This window comes from Schistocerca gregaria, chromosome 2, assembly GCF_023897955.1.
Source record: "Schistocerca gregaria isolate iqSchGreg1 chromosome 2, iqSchGreg1.2, whole genome shotgun sequence".
Classification (NCBI taxonomy): domain Eukaryota; kingdom Metazoa; phylum Arthropoda; class Insecta; order Orthoptera; family Acrididae; genus Schistocerca; species Schistocerca gregaria.
In genome coordinates, this window is record NC_064921.1 from 1,020,625,431 (window position 1) to 1,020,642,976 (window position 17,546).

Sequence of the window (17,546 nt, forward strand, 5' to 3'; positions counted from 1 at the left end):
AGCGTGGTCACCCATACAGTTGATGCAATGAGGGGATGGAAGTGGACAAGCACCCTCATGGGCATCCTTGCCACACGTAACACATTTGGCCGGATTGGAACAGGACTGGCTGGTGTGACTGAACCGCTGACACCAATAGCAATGCGTAGGATTTGGGATGTAAGGGCGAACGGAAATTATCTCATAGCCTGCTTTGATTTTCGATGGGAGTTGAACTATGTCAAATGTCAAGAAGACAGTACGAGTTGGAATGATGTTCATGTAAACCCTTTTCATGACTCTATGAACAGCCGTTACGCCCTGGTCAGACAGGTAGTGTTGAATTTCCTCGTCAGACAATCCGTCGAGGGAGCGTGTATAAACGACCCCACGTGATAAATTTAAAGTACGGTGCAGTTCCACCTGGACAGGGAAGGTGTGTAGCAGCGAAGAACGCAGCAATTTCTGTGCCTGGAGGGCACTGACTGTTTCTAACAACAGGGTGCCTTTTCGTAATCTGGAACAAGACCTTACAGGACCTGCAATTGCGTCGACACCTTTCTGAATAATGAAAGGGTTGACTGTGGAGAAGTCGTGACCTTCATCATACCGAGAAACAACAAGGAACTGTGGCAACGATGGAAGGACTGTCTGTGGCTGAGACTCTTTGAACTTACACTTGTTAGCTGACATATCAGACGATGTGGAAACCATTGCAAAAGTATCCCCCATGATTACCGGTGTCTCCGATGGCGCGCTCCTTGCTTGTGGGGGCCCTCTCTGAGGGCAGTCCCGCCTTAGGTGATTGTTCACACCTCAGGTCACACCTCCCGAGAAACGGACGGAGGGACCAATCGACACTTTCGGAAGGTTTCAGCTTGGGTAATCACCCCTCCCTGGGCATGGCGTACGTATGTGTCCTACCTGTCTACCCGGGGCGAGGAATTACGCATGGAAATGTGTGGGTCAGCCTTCAGACACGCACAGGGAGGAAAAAAGAGAAAGGGAAAGGAAAGAAGAGAGGTCTCAAACGCCGCAGCAGAGAAAAGGCCAAAGAGAAGAGGTAAGGAAAAGAGAAGGACAAAGGAAGGACGAAGACGTGCTAGTGGAGAAAGCAAAGAACTCGTTACAGTTTCGAGCGTCCGTCTCCGGACGTAGGCACAAAACATACTCCCAGAGGGGGAGAAAGGGAAGGAAAGAGGCAGAGGTGAGTGGAGGGCGAAGATGGGGGATGGAGAAGGATGAAAGGGAAGGTATGCAGCCCGGAAAGGAAGGAAGGCCACATTAGCTCAGGGTCCCGTGCTCACTACGCACGTATCCACAAAAGAGTTGTGGACCCCCTGGGGTGGGGGGGGGGGGGGGGGTTCTGCCTCTGTCTCCCCCTCCCCATCCCCCCCTCCCAATGCACACTTGATTTACATTTCTCCTGCACAAGCACCATAATCAAATCCCCCCCCCCCCCCCTTTGTATTCCACTCGTAGGTGGTAAGCAGAAAGAAAGATTGTTGGTACCCATCCATGTGTGCACACTCTCCCCAACTTTACAGCTGTGAACATCAGATATGTTTTTCAACTCATATCCTAGAATTTTTAGAGTAGGGCTTTTCATAATGTCAACACCTTTTATAGTCTCCCACTGAAGCCTACATGTCGTGTCTTTGGCACTCTCATGCTACAATAACAAAACAGTGACGATTTGTGTACTCCTTGTTTGAACCTTCTCTACCTCATTAATTAATACAACTTACCAAGGGTCCTGCATAAACAAAAAATATTCTAGATGATCATTCCACATTTTTGTGTTATTAACTTTTTTTAATCATAAAATTTCTGATGTCATAGGTGGGATGCTGGAACTCTGCACAGCCACATGGTTACCGTATGTCGCTGCAGGGCATTGTGGCACAAGATAATGTGACGCTCATTTTCCCTAATGACCTCAAGGTGGATCATGAGCTGCGCCAGAACCTGTGGGTCCTCAGTAACCGTCTGCCACTCTTCCTGTACCGTGAGTTGGACCCCAACGACATTAATTTCCGCATCATGACGGGGTCTACAGATGAGCTGGTGCGTGGAACCGTGTGCGACCCCGACATCACACTCATTCCTGGACAAGGGGCACTCTCCCCCAGGAACCAGTTCTGCCCTGCCAATGAGGTGCGATGATCAACTGCTGCCAAGCTTGGACACCCACGTCAAGCTGCTCTTTTGTTCAAGATGCCTCTTGTATATGAGTCTGGAGCTTAAAGTTTGCCATAAGTCACTAGTGTAAAACACACTTCTCATCAGTTGCTGGTAATCACTCATTGTTCATCTCTTCAAGAAACTGGGTGGAATTAACATCACTGAAATGTAATACTGCCATAGAAAGGAGAACTGTGCTCTCTCTGGAAAGGCAAAATGATAAAGTTACTCCTTTCAATACCCCACAAATTTTTGAGTGTTTACTTGTCTGTGAAGTCAAAGATTAAACAATTCTTACAGGTGGCAAAAGAATGATTCATTACACTAATTTTGTTAACCAGTACTTTCCTTCTTATTTGTATATAATAAACCATGGATATTTGACCGTGAGAGTGAGGGCATATCTTAAACAAACTGATGATACTGTTCCTGGATTTATCATCTTCCTTGAACCTTATTATACTTGTATTTTCATCCTTGGCTGAAACATTATTTGCAGTCCAAAATCCAATATTAATGTGAATTCCCTCAAGACTGAACACAAATTAATCTATCCATCATGTTCTCACACTTATTATTTTATCGAGTTCTCACAACCATTAAATGAAAGCCAGTGACGGTGGGCATTTCCTTTTCTCATTTCTTTTCCTTGAAGTATTTTAATTGCCTCATATGCTGTTTAAGAATCAACTTATCATTTCCATTTGTACATGAAGAATGAAACGGTACCTTCAGATGAGTATCACCGTTACAGAAATTAAGATGTTCAATATTAATGCTATAGCATTTCTAACATATCTGCAAACTCTATGGCCAGTAGTATCTATTAAGCACCCATAGGCTCTCTTTCTACATGACATTTGTTTTTTTCTATCTTATGTAGACAAATATTGCTTCCTAATTATCTGTAGTACTACAAGATACACTCAACTTTGTGTATATTATAAGGTAACTCATCAGTGCAATTGCCTCTCATCAAAGTTAATAATATTCATACACTTTTGTTATCAGTAGGGTGATAACTTCGCATTTAGACTCTCAACAAGGAAGATGCAGATTGTTAAGACACAATGATAGTTTGATGTGTTTGTACTAAAAGTGCTTAGTACATTACATATCTAATGTACATCTAAAGTAACTCTGGAGCCTGGTAAATGATACTACAATTCTGTCATGAAACTGAAGTTAAGAAATAAGTGGATTGGAGCATATGAATAATTTACTCTATATTATAATCCTCAAGGTACACTAAAAGCAAGCAGTGACTTTCAGAATTAATTTAAAATAGAGTAAACAATGATGCATCATAGTACATGAACCATTTCAACAATTTGACATTGTCTTTACTAGCATGAACACTGTAGTTGTTTAGTGTACTGAGCTTGTAACTGTAACAATTCAAAAATACAATGACTGTTTCATGTATACATTATTAACTGAGTGCCTGTTTCAATTTGAATTTATATACTTCTGAACATCAGCAGCAGTCAGAAACCCTCTCAATTCACTGGTCACATAAATACAGTGTTGTAAATTATCTATGTAGAACTGAGGAATTAAAATGCATCAAAATCAAAGTGAACGGTTGATAGCAAATATGTGCATGGAATTGTGCCTCATACTTCATGTCATTTCTTCTTTGTAAAATGTCAACTTGTACAGTTTTAGTACTATTTAAAATTGTGTAAATAATAAAGAAATTGTCAAAATAATTGTCAGAAATTTTAAAGAACACATATTTGTGCATATCTGAAAAGAAAAGTCATTGGTGCATGTCACTGACACTCCATACACTCCCTTTTTCTTACAAGCATTCATCCTACAATACAGAAGGCATTTCAGACACCATTTTGCATGGACTCACCAGCATTTATAAATATCAAGAGTTCATACTCATTGTACTTAGTATAATTCGATGTATGCAAACATTTTAAAAGGTTGATAGGTGACAGGCCTCCCTCTCCCTCCCCCTCCCCCCCCCCCTCTCCCTCTCTGCCTCATTGGTCTGAGCGTGCCTGTGTTGTCTAAATTAATGCCTGTGCTACACCTTAACTTTGGACCTAAACTGGCATTTGCAATAATGTACTATTGGAAATTTTATGGTCTTTATATCTGTGCACAATTTTTGTGATTCTGGATGTGTTTTGGCCTTTTATAAGGCTGCATTTTAAGAAAACTCGGAAATTCTCAAACTTCTCAGATTCACAGTCTGGCAATGTTTAGAATTTTTGAGATCCATAGTTACTTACTTACTTACACACACACACACACACACACACACACACACACACACACACACACACACACACACACACACACACACACACACACACTTGCATTCGGAAATTCTCAAACTTCTCAGATTCAGTCTGGCAATATTTAGAATTTTTGAGATCCATAGTTACTTACTTACACACACACACACACACACACACACACACACACTTGCATTCAAAATTATATTTGACTCCCTTGCAATGAGTAGTTGGTATCTGAGATACAATCTGATTTATGGGACATGTTCACAATCATTGTTTCAAATTGCACCTGTTGCTATTCCAGTTAAATGCATCCAAGGTGGAAGGATGGGAGGGCAGGGACATTCTTCTGAATTCACTACCGCTTTATGTAAATTTTTGAGGATATACACAAATCATGTAACTTTATCTCAAAGGACTGGAAGTTATCCAGTAACTTTTTTAAGGTGGATTCCTTTGACAAAAAAGATAAGCACATTTCATTAGTACATTATGCAAAGCATATTTTTAAATGTAACTATGGATCTACCTATCTGACTTAACACTCTGAAGTGATTTCTTCATACAATTAAATCCATTTTATCCAAAGACTTGGTAAGTGGAGGTCTAAAAATATTTGCCGCAAATACTTTTATTCACATACCAATAATGTTATATTGACACTGAACATAAAATTCTACAAAAGAGAAGGAATGAGACATTTTCAAAACAAAGTAAACAAAAAAAACATTATCAAGACTCCTGAATGTAGAATAAAACAAAGCTAACTTTAAAATGCATATGTTCAAATCTGATGCCACCTATTACACCACTTGTTAACTAAACTGCATGTCTTACAATGTTAATGGAATTACTTAAACACACGTTTTTTATGTGGAATAGCATCATTCAAGATAAACAATCTCTGTTTTGAAAGCTACACTTTTGGGTTAAGTGTCATTGTCATAGTCTCACCAGTTTGAGACTTTTTGCACAGTCATTGCAACTACACTGCAAAATTCATAACTCTGAAATTGCAAGGTGTGCTTTAGTCCATCCCATTGCATTTGAGAAGGCCGCAAGACCAGGAGAAAACATCTTTTTGACCTTGAAACTTTTTGCTCTTTGCCATGCTTAAGTTGTGCAGTAGGAGAGGGGACATCCTGGATTAGGGTTGGATGCATAGCCATGTTTATTTTAGACAAAACTGGTATTGGTGTCCTTTTGTTGTAGTGATGGAATGAACACTTTCTGCATCTAATTAACAGCTATACAATTAAGTGTTAGAGAAAAAACTGGTTATTCCATTTCATCAATTTTCCAAAAATGTTAGCATCTGCTTGGTCACAGGACAGTGATGAAACTGCTTCCAAACAAAGGAAACAGTATAATTTCTCATGATCAACTTGACAAGCAAATAAATTCAGTTACTTAAAAATTTCTACTGCCTCAATATTTCTCATCATAGTTGGCAATGCTGAGTATGCAGTTTACTAGAATAACAAATAATCCAAATAATCATTTATATACATAAGCCTGAATTTTATAACAATTAGAAAGTTGATACTCTAGATCTCAGGAGGGGCCACTATGATGTACTGTGCATCCTCATCCTCCCCAATTGCACGAACATCTATGACTACCAATTAACCAAAGTCTATCTCCCGCGGTAGCTACAACTGAGCATACTGTTGGTTCCATTTCAGATCCCAGAAATTGTACATCCATGTATTTGGACATTGTACAGTACAGAACATTAAACTATGGCTGCCATGGGTAATGTTAGCTGTAATCCCCATTTTTAATTCACACTCACATCTTTATGATAAGATGACTGGTATATACGTTCACTTACATTTTACGATATATTTTGATGATAATAAGTCATTTACCCGACTTTCTTCAACATCACACTTTAAAATGGCTCTACAACTAAAATCATGATAGTGAAATAAATTAATAATAAAATTTACTGCCAAATAGTGGCAATGATTTTATTCAAAAAATATAATTATGACTTGATGTTGCAGTGTTAGGAGAGGAGCAAAATAGTATCTTAGCATCCACAAATAGGTATGCCTGTACATACAAGTTACCTAACTGTGTGTGCTGTTACTGTTGATAAAAAGAGCAGTAATGTTCAGGATCTCCCCCTCCAAGAAACCACAGTCCCCTACCCATCCCTGCCAGATTGGACTTCCCTGATTTCATGTCTGAAGTAGTCATGTGACAGGAGGAACCAAAAAACAATCTGGAGACATTATAGGCTCCCACACCGGTAGTAACTAAGGAACTGTCTACATACAATATGACAATCACCATTTGTCCCAAGGTTTGTCTGGCAGTGCTACAATACTATATATAATACTGGCAGGACAATAATATGATATCTACTTGAGTATAATCCTTTGCTGGTGTCTGTAGTGGTGTTAGGACAGCATCCATCCATGTGTCAGGAAAACATCCTCTGTCCAATGACAAATGACAGGGTGTGTAGTAAAGGTACGCAAGTGTATGGCCCATCCAAGAGGTCTGCACACTGCTGCAGTGTGTGTGAGAGCATGAATAAATTTTGCACAGGTTCACAGTAGATGCTGAAGGTGAATAATACTGCCTTTCTTCATGACCCAGGCAAGTGAGCACTGTTCATGACCACGTAGATGTCATGTGCTAGCACTCACTTGTAAAGAGACTGTGAATTGCAGCATCTCCATTTGCAGTGCACTTCCTTTACCACTACACCTTGCACTTACTTCCTCTTTCTGGTCAGTGAAGTTAGCTTTATAGACTATAATGAATCATTTTAGTTCATTTGCTTGACTTAGACACAAGGGCCTACTGAGTAGCTGGAGTCAAATTCTTTTGTAATTATAAACAAAGTAGACAATTAATAATTAGTAGCACTGTAAATTGTAAGACATTTCCAGAGACAAATGTGGACTCTCACCACAATCTATTGGTTATGAGCTGTAGATTACAACTGAAGAAACTGCAAAAAGGTGGGAATTTAAGGAGATGGGACCTGGACAAACTGATACAACCAGAGGTTGTACAGAGTTTCAGGGAGAGCATAAGGGAACAATTGACAGAAATATACACTAGAAGAAGAATGGGTAGCTCTGAGGGATGAAGTAGTGAAAGCAGCAGAGGATCAAGTAGGTAAAAAGACGAGGATTAGTAGAAATCCTTGGGTAACAGAAGAAATATTGAATTTATGCAGTAAATGAAGCAGGCTAAAAGGAATACAGACGTCTCAAAAATGAGATCAACAGGAAGTGCAAAATGGCTAAGCAGGGATGGCTAGAGGACAAATGTAAGGATGTAAAGGCTTATCTCACTAGGGGTAAGATAGATACTGCCCACAGGAAAATTAAAGAGACCTTTGGAAAAAATAGAACCACTTGTATGAATATGGCATGGCCATATGAATTAATAGAGGGATCCCAGATTAGACTAAATTAGCAAATTTAATAACTGCTCAAATTTCCTCTTTAAGTGAAAAATTAGATGCAGATTCAGCTTCTTTAAGACAAGAACTAAATTCTCAAAATACTTCATTAAGGGAAAAAAATAGAGGGACAATGTGTAGCTGCAACTACTCAAATTGACTCCTTGAGAAATGAAATAAGTACAGCTGTAAGTGAAAACTAGAAGCACAGGATGAAACTTTAAATTCTAAATTTGAGGTGTTAAATGATAAAGTGGGAAATTTACGAGCAGATTTAAAAAATGACTTAAGTAATTCTGTAACTGTACAAATAAATCAAACGTTTATGGACTTTAACCAAAAGCAGGATGATCAATTTCAGCAGTTAACCCAGAAATTAGACTTTGATATTGAAGACAACTGTGACAATATAGATACTGAATTTAATGAAAAATTATGATCATTTCAAAATGTATGTAATGTTACGTTCTATGCAGTGAAACAAAGACTACACACATCAAAAGACAGGATAAACTGATCCCTATTACTCAATAAAAAATTCCAGGTGTTAATACACGGTCGATTATTCAACCGCAAATGCCACGAGTTGTTAATGCACGAACTGTCAGTTCACGAGGAAACAATGTAGAAGAAAATTTCAAAGAGAAAATAGTCAACTCTGACATTATAAATGTGCGTAGTCTGGCGGAATCTTTGGAGCTAATTATAGACTGAGAAATTTCCGAGAGTATAATATCAAGAAACAATGCAACTGTTGCTTTTTCCAAACCTAATGATACTAACAAGGTTACAGACGACTCGTAGAAAGAATTCAAACTTGTTCTTGACAAGCTGTTGGGTTACATAGTAAAATGGTAATTGTTTTGTTGTGGGGAGACTTTTACGTAAAATTTTACGTAAAAATATTGGTCTGTAAGTAATCGAGTGAGGTTAATGTCAGATCCATGGATCTGGGTGGATTCACATCTGTTCCCCAGGGACGGTAACATTCTGTTTAACGGGCGGAGTGACGACTGTCGGATGCCAAGTTGGGTTCGGTGTTACTTCCATATTTGTTTTCCCACACCGAATTCTCTTCAAGTCTTATACTATCCTGTATTCTGTTCTCATCCTCTTATGTTGTCATGTAGTTCAGTAATTCAGCACACTCAGTTTTGATGTGGCGGACAAGCAAGAGTTGCAGCAAATCACTGATATCAAGGTCCTACTGCTTCCTGTGGACGAAGCTGCACGTGATCTTGTCATTATACACAGTCTTACTTGTTTTACAGGCACTAGGATCCCCAATTATAAAATCACCTTGATGGATTTGTTGTACGGATTGGCGACTCCAGGCTCACCAGATTGTCAGTGGCGGAGCGGCCTTTACAGAACCAACCCTGAGACGGAGCCAGAAGACCCCGAGACTCCAGTACCCAGTTCAACCGCCGGCTCACCATCCGTTCAAGCAACTTGCAAAGAACATTGGTGAGGCTAATGGGACAGTAGCTGTCCATCTCCAAAGGGTTCTTGCCTGGTTTCAGAATGGGGATAACAATACTTTCCTGCCATTGCGACAGAAACTCACCCTCGACCCAAATACGGTTGTAAAGGTCAAGGAGCCGCCACTGGCAGTCCACTGAAAGGCGTTTCAGCATCTGACAGTGGATGCGATCTGGCTCAAAAGTGGTATCAGGGTAAGCGACTAGGGCAGTGCGAAATTCCCACTCACTGAATGGAACATTGTACGATTCTGGATGGTGAGTGTGAAACGAAAGGCTCCGAGGTTCCATCCGCTCATTAATGGAGCGGAAGGCCAGGGGGTAATTCGCAGAAGCGGAACTCATAGCAAAATGCTCTAGCAAGCGGTTTGCAATGACGTCGGAGTCAGTACAAACTGCTCCATTCAGTGGGAGCGCAGGGACGCTGACAGGGGTCCGATAGCCATAGACGCATCGAATCTTGGCCCAGACCTGCCATGGAGTGACATGGAGGCCAATGGTGGACACATACCGCTCCCAGCACTCCTGCTTGCCTTGGCGGATAAGGAGGCCGGCTCGCGCACGTAGTCATTTGAAGGCGATAAGGTGGTCAATGGAGGGATGTCGCTTGTGACACTGGAGTGCCCGCCGGCGATCTTTAATCGCTTCAGCGATCTCAGGCGACCACCAAGGCACAGTCCTCCGCCGAGGGGACGCAGAAGAATGGGGAATGGCAAATTCGGCGGCAGTAACAATGCCGGTGGTGACCGATTGAACCACCACATCAATGTCATTATTAGAGAGAGGCTCAATAGTGGCAGTGGAGGAGAACAAGTCCCAGTCAGCCACCTGCTAGGGCGCCCAGAAGAGTGTCGCCGTGGCAGTAACAGAAAGATCGGAAAGTAGTCACTACCACATAGGTCGTCATGCACCCTCCATTGGACAGACGGTAAGAGGCTAGGGCTGCAAATAGAAAGGTCGATGGCGGAGAACCATAATTTAAAAGCGAAAGATCTAGCTGTGCCAAGGAATGCTCAATGGTGGTGCCTCGACCTGTCACCACCGACCCACCCCCAGAGGGTTACGGGCGTTGAAGTCGCCCAGTAAGAAGAAAGGTGGCGGCAACTGGGCTATCACCGCAGCCAGGGCATGCTGCGCAACATCACCATCCGGTGGAAGGTAAAGACTGTAGACGGTAACAGCCTGTGGCATCCACACCCGAACAGCGACAGCCTCTAAAGGTGTTTGGAGAGGTACAGACTCGCTGTGAAGAGAGTTGAGGACATATACACTCCTGGAAATTGAAATAAGAACACCGTGAATTCATTGTCCCAGGAAGGGGAAACTTTATTGACACACTCCTGGGGTCAGATACATCACATGATCACACTGACAGAACCACAGGCACATAGACACAGGCAACAGAACATGCACAATGTCGGCACTAGTACAGTGTATATCCACCTTTCGCAGCAATGCAGGCTGCTATTCTCCCATGGAGACGATCGTAAAGATGCTGGATGTAGTCCTGTGGAACGGCTTGCCATGCCATTTCCACCTGGCGCCTCAGTTGGACCAGCGTTCGTGCTGGACGTGCAGACCGCGTGAGACGACGCTTCATCCAGTCCCAAACATGTTCAATGGGGGACAGATGCGGAGATCTTGCTGGCCAGGGTAGTTGACTTACACCTTCTAGACCACGTTGGGTGGCACGGAATACATGCGGACGTGCATTATCCTGTTGGAACAGAGAGTTCCCTTGCCGGTCTAGGAATGGTAGAACGATGGGTTCGATGACGGTTTGAATGTACCGTGCACTATTCAGTGTCCCCTCGACGATCACCAGGGGTGTACGGCCAGTGTAGGAGATCGCTCCCCACACCATGATGCCGGGTGTTGGCCCTGTGTGCCTCGGTCGTATGCAGTCCTGATTGTGGCGCTCACCTGCACGGCGCCAAACACGCATACGACCATCATTGGCACCAAGGCAGAAGCGACTCTCATCGCTGAAGACGACACGTCTCCATTCGTCCCTCCATTCACGCCTGTCGCGACGCCACTGGAGGCGGGCTGCACGATGTTGGGGCGTGAGCGGAAGACGGCCTAACGGTGTGCGGGACCGTAGCCCAGCTTCATGGAGACGATTGCGAATGGTCCTCGCCGATACCCCAGGAGCAACAGTGTCCCTAATTTGCTGGGAAGTGGCGGTGCGGTCCCCTACGGCACTGCGTAGGATCCTACGGTCTTGGCGTGCATCCGTGCGTCGCTGCGGTCCGGTCCCAGGTCGAAGGGCACGTGCACCTTCCGCCGACCACTGGCGACAACATCGATGTACTGTGGAGACCTCACGCCCCACGTGTTGAGCAATTCGGCGGTACGTCCACCCGGCCTCCCGCATGCCCACTATACGCCCTCGCTCAAAGTCCGTCAACTGCACATACGGTTCACGTCCACCCTGTCGCGGCATGCTACCAGTGTTAAAGACTGCGATGGAGCTCCGTATGCCACGGCAAACTGGCTGACACTGACGGCGGCAGTGCACAAATGCTGCGCAGCTAGCGCCATTCGACGGCCAACACCGCGGTTCCTGGTGTGTCCGCTGTGTCGTGCGTGTGATCATTGCTTGTACAGCCCTCTCGCAGTGTCCGGAGCAAGTATGGTGGGTCTGACACACCGGTGTCAATGTGTTCTTTTTTCCATTTCCAGGAGTGTATGCAGACGCCACCAGACACCCTTTCATAAGCTGCCCGGTTCTTATAATAACCCCAATAGCGATGGAGGGCAGGTGTTCGCATTGCTGGAAACCAAGTTTCCTGAAGAGCAATGCAGAAGAAAGGGTGAAGGCTGATAAGTTGTCGGAGCTCAGCTAGATGGTGGAAGAAAATGCTGCAGTTCCACTGGAGGATGTTATTGTCCATGTCTGAGAAAGGCGTGACGGGACTTGGAACGCAGGTTACGCCATTGGTTCACCTGCTGCCTCTGATTGAGCACCTGTGCTAGTGCTATCCATGGTGTCCGAGGGACCGGCGAGATCGAGGTCCTCAGCGGACGCCAGAATCTCCAACTCGTCCTCAGACACAGAGCTGGAAGGTTGCGGTGAGGTGGCTGCCATCGCGAGTTCCTTGGGCTTAGAGCTCTTCTTCTTGGGTTTCCCACACTGCTCCTTGGGTTTCACTGGCTGGGAGGGCTTCACCGATTCAGTCTCTGGGACAGAGGAGGATCGTGAAGCCCTACGACCAGCTGATTGTGGGTACTTATGCCACTGCCGGTCGTCAGCCTTCCCGCTGGTGGAAACATGGGAAGGGAGGGACCTAAGGGACCCCTTGCAAGCGTGAGAAGCCGAAGAAGTTGGACACTTCTCTGGCTTAGAAGCAGGGATGGACGTCCCCGATGGGTGGGATGGTGTTGCTCCTGAGGTAGGAGGCGCAGGAGCAACCCGGTGGGTAGAGACCCCCACTGGCGAGGGGGCAGGAGTTGTACTACTCGTCGATCCGGCCGCAATTCGAGAAAAGGACGGGGCTAGCACAGGTGTTGTAGCAGCAGCATAGGAATATGTCATTCTCACAGGATGGAGTTGGTCGTATTTCCTTTTTGCCTCAGTATAGGTCAGTCGGTCCAGGGTCTTGTATTCCATGATTTTACGCTCTCTCTGGAAGATTCGGCAGTCTGGCGAGCAAGGTGAATGGTGCTCCCCGCAGTTGACACAGATGGGAGGCGGGGCACATGGGATTATTGGGATGTGAGGGGCGTCCGCAATCTCGACATGTGAGGCTGGAAGTGCAGCGGGAAGACGTATGGCCGAACTTCCAGCACTTAAAGCACTACATCAGGGGAGGGATATAGGGCTTGACGTCACACTGGTAGACCATCACCTTGACCTTTTCCGGTAATGTATCCCCCTCGAAGACCAAGATGAAGGCACCAGTAGCAATCTGATCTTCCTTCGGACCCCGACGAACGCGCTGGACGAAATGTACACTTCTATAAATTGGCACGCAGCTCATCATCAGACTGCAAAAGAAGATCCCTATGGTAAATAACTCCCTGGACCATATTTAAACTCTTATAGGGTGTGATCATAACGGCAACATCCCCCAACTTGTCACACGCAAGAAACCGTCGTGACTGGGCAGAGGATGCCGTTTGTATCAGGACTGACCCAGAGCGCATTGTGGACAAGTCCTCCACCTCCCCAGACTTGTCCTCTAAATGCTTGATGAAGAACTGAGGCTTTGTGGAGAGAAAAGACTTCCCATCACCTCTCGTACAAACTAAGAATCGGGGCGAATAACTATTAATGCCATCCTGAGACTTTCGTTCCTCCCACGGTGTGGCCAGGGAGGGGAACATTTTCGGATCGTACTTCTGAGCATTAAATTGAGCCCGAGAACACTTAGAGACTGCTGGTGGCTGGCCACCAGCGAGAGACGATGTACCACGCTTCATTGCGCGTCATCCGCCCTGTTGCCACCTACTCCGACCAAGGGCCCTCCCCACGGGCGCCACCCAGCCGCAGCAAGAGCCACCTGGCAGGATGGCCGTTGCCGGAGTCCTGATATCCCAGGAGGATAGGCATCTACTCCTTGGCATATGTGGGGAATTTACAGCACAGACATCAGTAGAGCGATCCCTGTGTTGTCAGGGGGCTACAACCAACAGGGTACCTGGCGGCCCCACCATAACGTACTGGCTACCGTGCTGGATGCTAGGTAACATGTGGTCTATAGTCGCTGTCAGTGCAGAAAGAGGCACCACACAGTGCAAGATGTAATCTGCATGCAGAAACGTAGTAATGCCCAAGAGATGGAGAGCGGGCAGCACTGCAATTCAACAGCGAATAAGCTGGCGGAAGGTCTGATCGCAAGATGGACACAATGCACCAAGTAAGGTGCCCTTCCCCAATCGGCTCGCTCTTCGGAAAATTTTGAGAGATGAAGGTCAAACCTAACAGGTGACCATCACATAAGGCCGAAAAGTTTGAGACTTGTTTTAGTCACCTCTTACAACAGGCAGGAATACTGCAGACCTGCTCTTACCCCCGAACCCGCAGGGGGGTTTTCCTTTTTTACTTCTCATCTGAGTACCGGTCTATCTTTCCCTCTTTCCATATGCATACACTTCTATCACTTAAATCCTCCTCAATTTCTGTGGTTTTCTATAGCTTTCAACTTATTTTACATAAGCAGGCTGAAGAATCAGGCTACACGACTACCCATATGCACACACACAATGAAACACAAAGACACAAACAGAAAAGACAGTGTGAGAACCGTCGTGTGTTGGAGCGGGAAAATTGTGCACATAATGATTGGTATGCACACCTAGTTATGTGAGGTGACGGTTCCACATCACATACAGGTGTGTACAGAGATATATTTATATATGTAAGAACTAAGAGTATTCATGGTTGTTATGACAGGACACATTCCACATGGGACAAATATATCTAAAAACAAAGATGATGTAACTTACCAAACGAAAACGTTTGTACGTTGATAGAGACAATAACAAACGCAAACACACACACAAAACTCAAGCTTTAGCAACCCACAGTTGTTTCATCAGGAAAGAGGGAAGGAGAGGGAAAGACAAAAGGATGTGGGTTTTAAGGAAGAGGGTAAGGAGCCCTTCCAATCCCAGGAGCAGAAAGACTTCCCTTAGGGGGAAAAAAAGGACACGTATATACTCTCGCACACACACACGCGCACACACACACGCACACACACACATCCATCCACACGTAGACAGACACAGGCAGACATATGTCAAGACAAAGAGGTTGGGCAGAGATGTCAGTCGGGGTGGAAGTACAGAGGCAAATATGTTGTTGAATGACAAATGATGAACGAGGGAAGGCAACTTGAAATTAGCAGAGGTTGAGGCCTGGAAGTTGCTGTGTCTGTATATGTGCGGATGGATATGTAAATCATATATAAAAAACAAAGATGCTGTAAGTTACCGAACGAGAAAGCGTTGGTATGTTGATAGACACAATAAAAACACACACACAAATTTCAAGCTTTCGCAACCCAAGGTTGCTTCATCAGGAAAGAGGGAAGGAGAGGGAAAGACGAAATGATGTGGGTTTTCAGGGAGAGGGTAAGGAGTCATTCCAATCCCAGGAACGAAAAGACTTACCTCAGGGGGAAAAAAGGACAGGTATACACTCGCACACACACACACACACACACACACACACACACACACACACACACACACACACACACACATTCTCCGCACATATACAGACACAGGCAGACATATGTAAATGCAAAGAGGTTGGGCAGAGATGTCAGTCAAGGTGGAAGTACAGGGACAAAGATGTTGTTGAATGACAAGTGAGGTATGAGGGGCGGCAACTTGAAATTAGCACAGGTTGAGGCCTGGTGGGTAACTGGAAGAAAGAATATATTGAAGGGCAAGTTCCCATCTCCGGAGTTCTGATAGGTTGGCGTCAGTGGGAAGTATCCAGATAACCTCGACGGTGTAACACTATGCCAAGATGTGCTGGCCGTGCACCAAGGCATGTTTAGCCACAGGGTGACCCTCATTAACAACAAACACTGTCTGCCTGTGTCCATTCATGCGAATGGACAGTTTGTTGCTGGTCACTCACACATAGAACGCTTCACAGTGTAAGCATGTCAGTTTGGGAATCACGTGGGTGCTTTGGCTTTGCCTTTGATAGTGTACACCTTCCAGTTACAGGACTGGAGTAGATGGTGGTGGGAGGGTGCATGGGACAGGTTTTACACTGGGCGGCGGTTACAAGGGTAGGAGCCAGTGGGTAGAGAAAGTGGTTTGGGGATTTCATAGGGATGAACCAAGAGGTTACGAGGGTTAGGTGGACGGCGGAAAGTCACTCTTGGTGGAGTGGGGATGATTTCATGAAGGATGGATCTCATTTCAGGGCAGGATTTGAGGTAGTCGTATCCCTGCTGGAGAGCCACATTCAGAGTCTGATCCAGTCCCGGAAAGTATCCTGTCACAAGTGGGGCACTTGTGGGGTTCTTCTGTGAGAGGTTCTGGGTTTGAGGGGATGAGGAAGTGGCTCTAGCTATTTGCTTCTGTATCAGGTCGGGAGGATAGTTGCGGGACGGAAAAACTGTTTTCAGGTTATTGGTGTAATGGTTCAGGGATTCAGGACTGGAGCAGATTCGTTCACCACGAAAACCTAAGTTGTAGGGAAGGGACCGTTTGATATGAAATGGGGGCAGCTGTCATAATGGAGGTCCTGTTGTTTGTTAGTGGGTTTGATGTGGACGGCTGTGTGAAGCTGGCCATTGGACAGATGGAAATCAACGTCGAGGAAAGTGGCATGGGATTTGGAGAAGGACAAGGTGAATCTGATGGAAACAAAGGAGTTGAGGTTAGACAGGAAATTCTGGAGCTGTTCTTCACTGTGAGTCCAGATCATGAAGATGTCATCAATAAATATGTACAAAACTTTGGATTGGCAGGCTTGGGTAACCAAAAAGTCTTCCTCTAAGCGACCCATGAATAGGTTGGCGTAGGAGAGGGCCATCCTGGTACCCATGGCACTTCCCTTTAATTATTGGTATGTCTGGCCTTCAAAAGTGAAGAAGTTGTGGGTCAGGATGAAGTTGGCTACGGTAATGAGGAAAGAGATTTTACGTAGAGTAGCAGCTCATTGGTGAGAAAGGAAGTGCTCCATCGCAGCGAGGCCCTGGACGTGCAGGATATTTGTGTATAAGGAAGTGGCATCAGTGGTTACAAGGATTGTTTCCGGGGGTAACAGATTGGGTAAGGATTCCAGGCGTTCAAGAAACTGGTTGGTGTCTTTGATGAAGGACGGGAGACTGCATGTAATGGGTTGAAGGTGCAGATCTACGTAGGCGGAGATACGTTCTGTGGGGGCTTGGTAACCAGCTACAATGGGGCGGCGGGATGTTTGGATTTGTGAATTTTAGGAAGGAGGTAGAAGGTAGGGGTGCAGAGATGAGAACTTGCCCTTCAATATATTCTCTCTTCCCGTTACCCACCAGGCCTCAACCTCCGCTAATTTCAAGTTGGCACCCCTCGTACCTCACCTGTCATTCAACAACATCTTTGCCTCTGTACTTCCACCTCGACTGACATCTCTGCCCAACCTCTTTGCATTTACATATGTCTGCCTGTGTCTGTATATGTGCGGATGGTTATGTGTGTGTGTGGGAGGGGGGGGGGGGGGGGGGTGCGCACTTGAGTTCTATTTTCCCCCTAAGGTAAGTCTTTCCG

At 45.1% G+C, this 17,546-nt stretch overlaps 1 protein-coding gene across 1 annotated transcript in view; it reads left to right on the top strand.

Annotated features, from left to right (window-relative positions):
• The window catches only part of LOC126335515 (protein yellow-like), a 127,138-nt gene extending 123,263 nt beyond the window's left edge, over positions 1–3,875 (top strand). Inside the window, exon 6 of the mRNA XM_049998873.1 lies at positions 1,822–3,875. Within this exon, the coding sequence (XP_049854830.1) occupies positions 1,822–2,145 (324 nt within the window). The 3' untranslated portion in view covers positions 2,146–3,875. The remainder of the gene's footprint in view (positions 1–1,821) is intronic.
• The last annotated feature ends 13,671 nt before the right edge of the window (positions 3,876–17,546 follow it).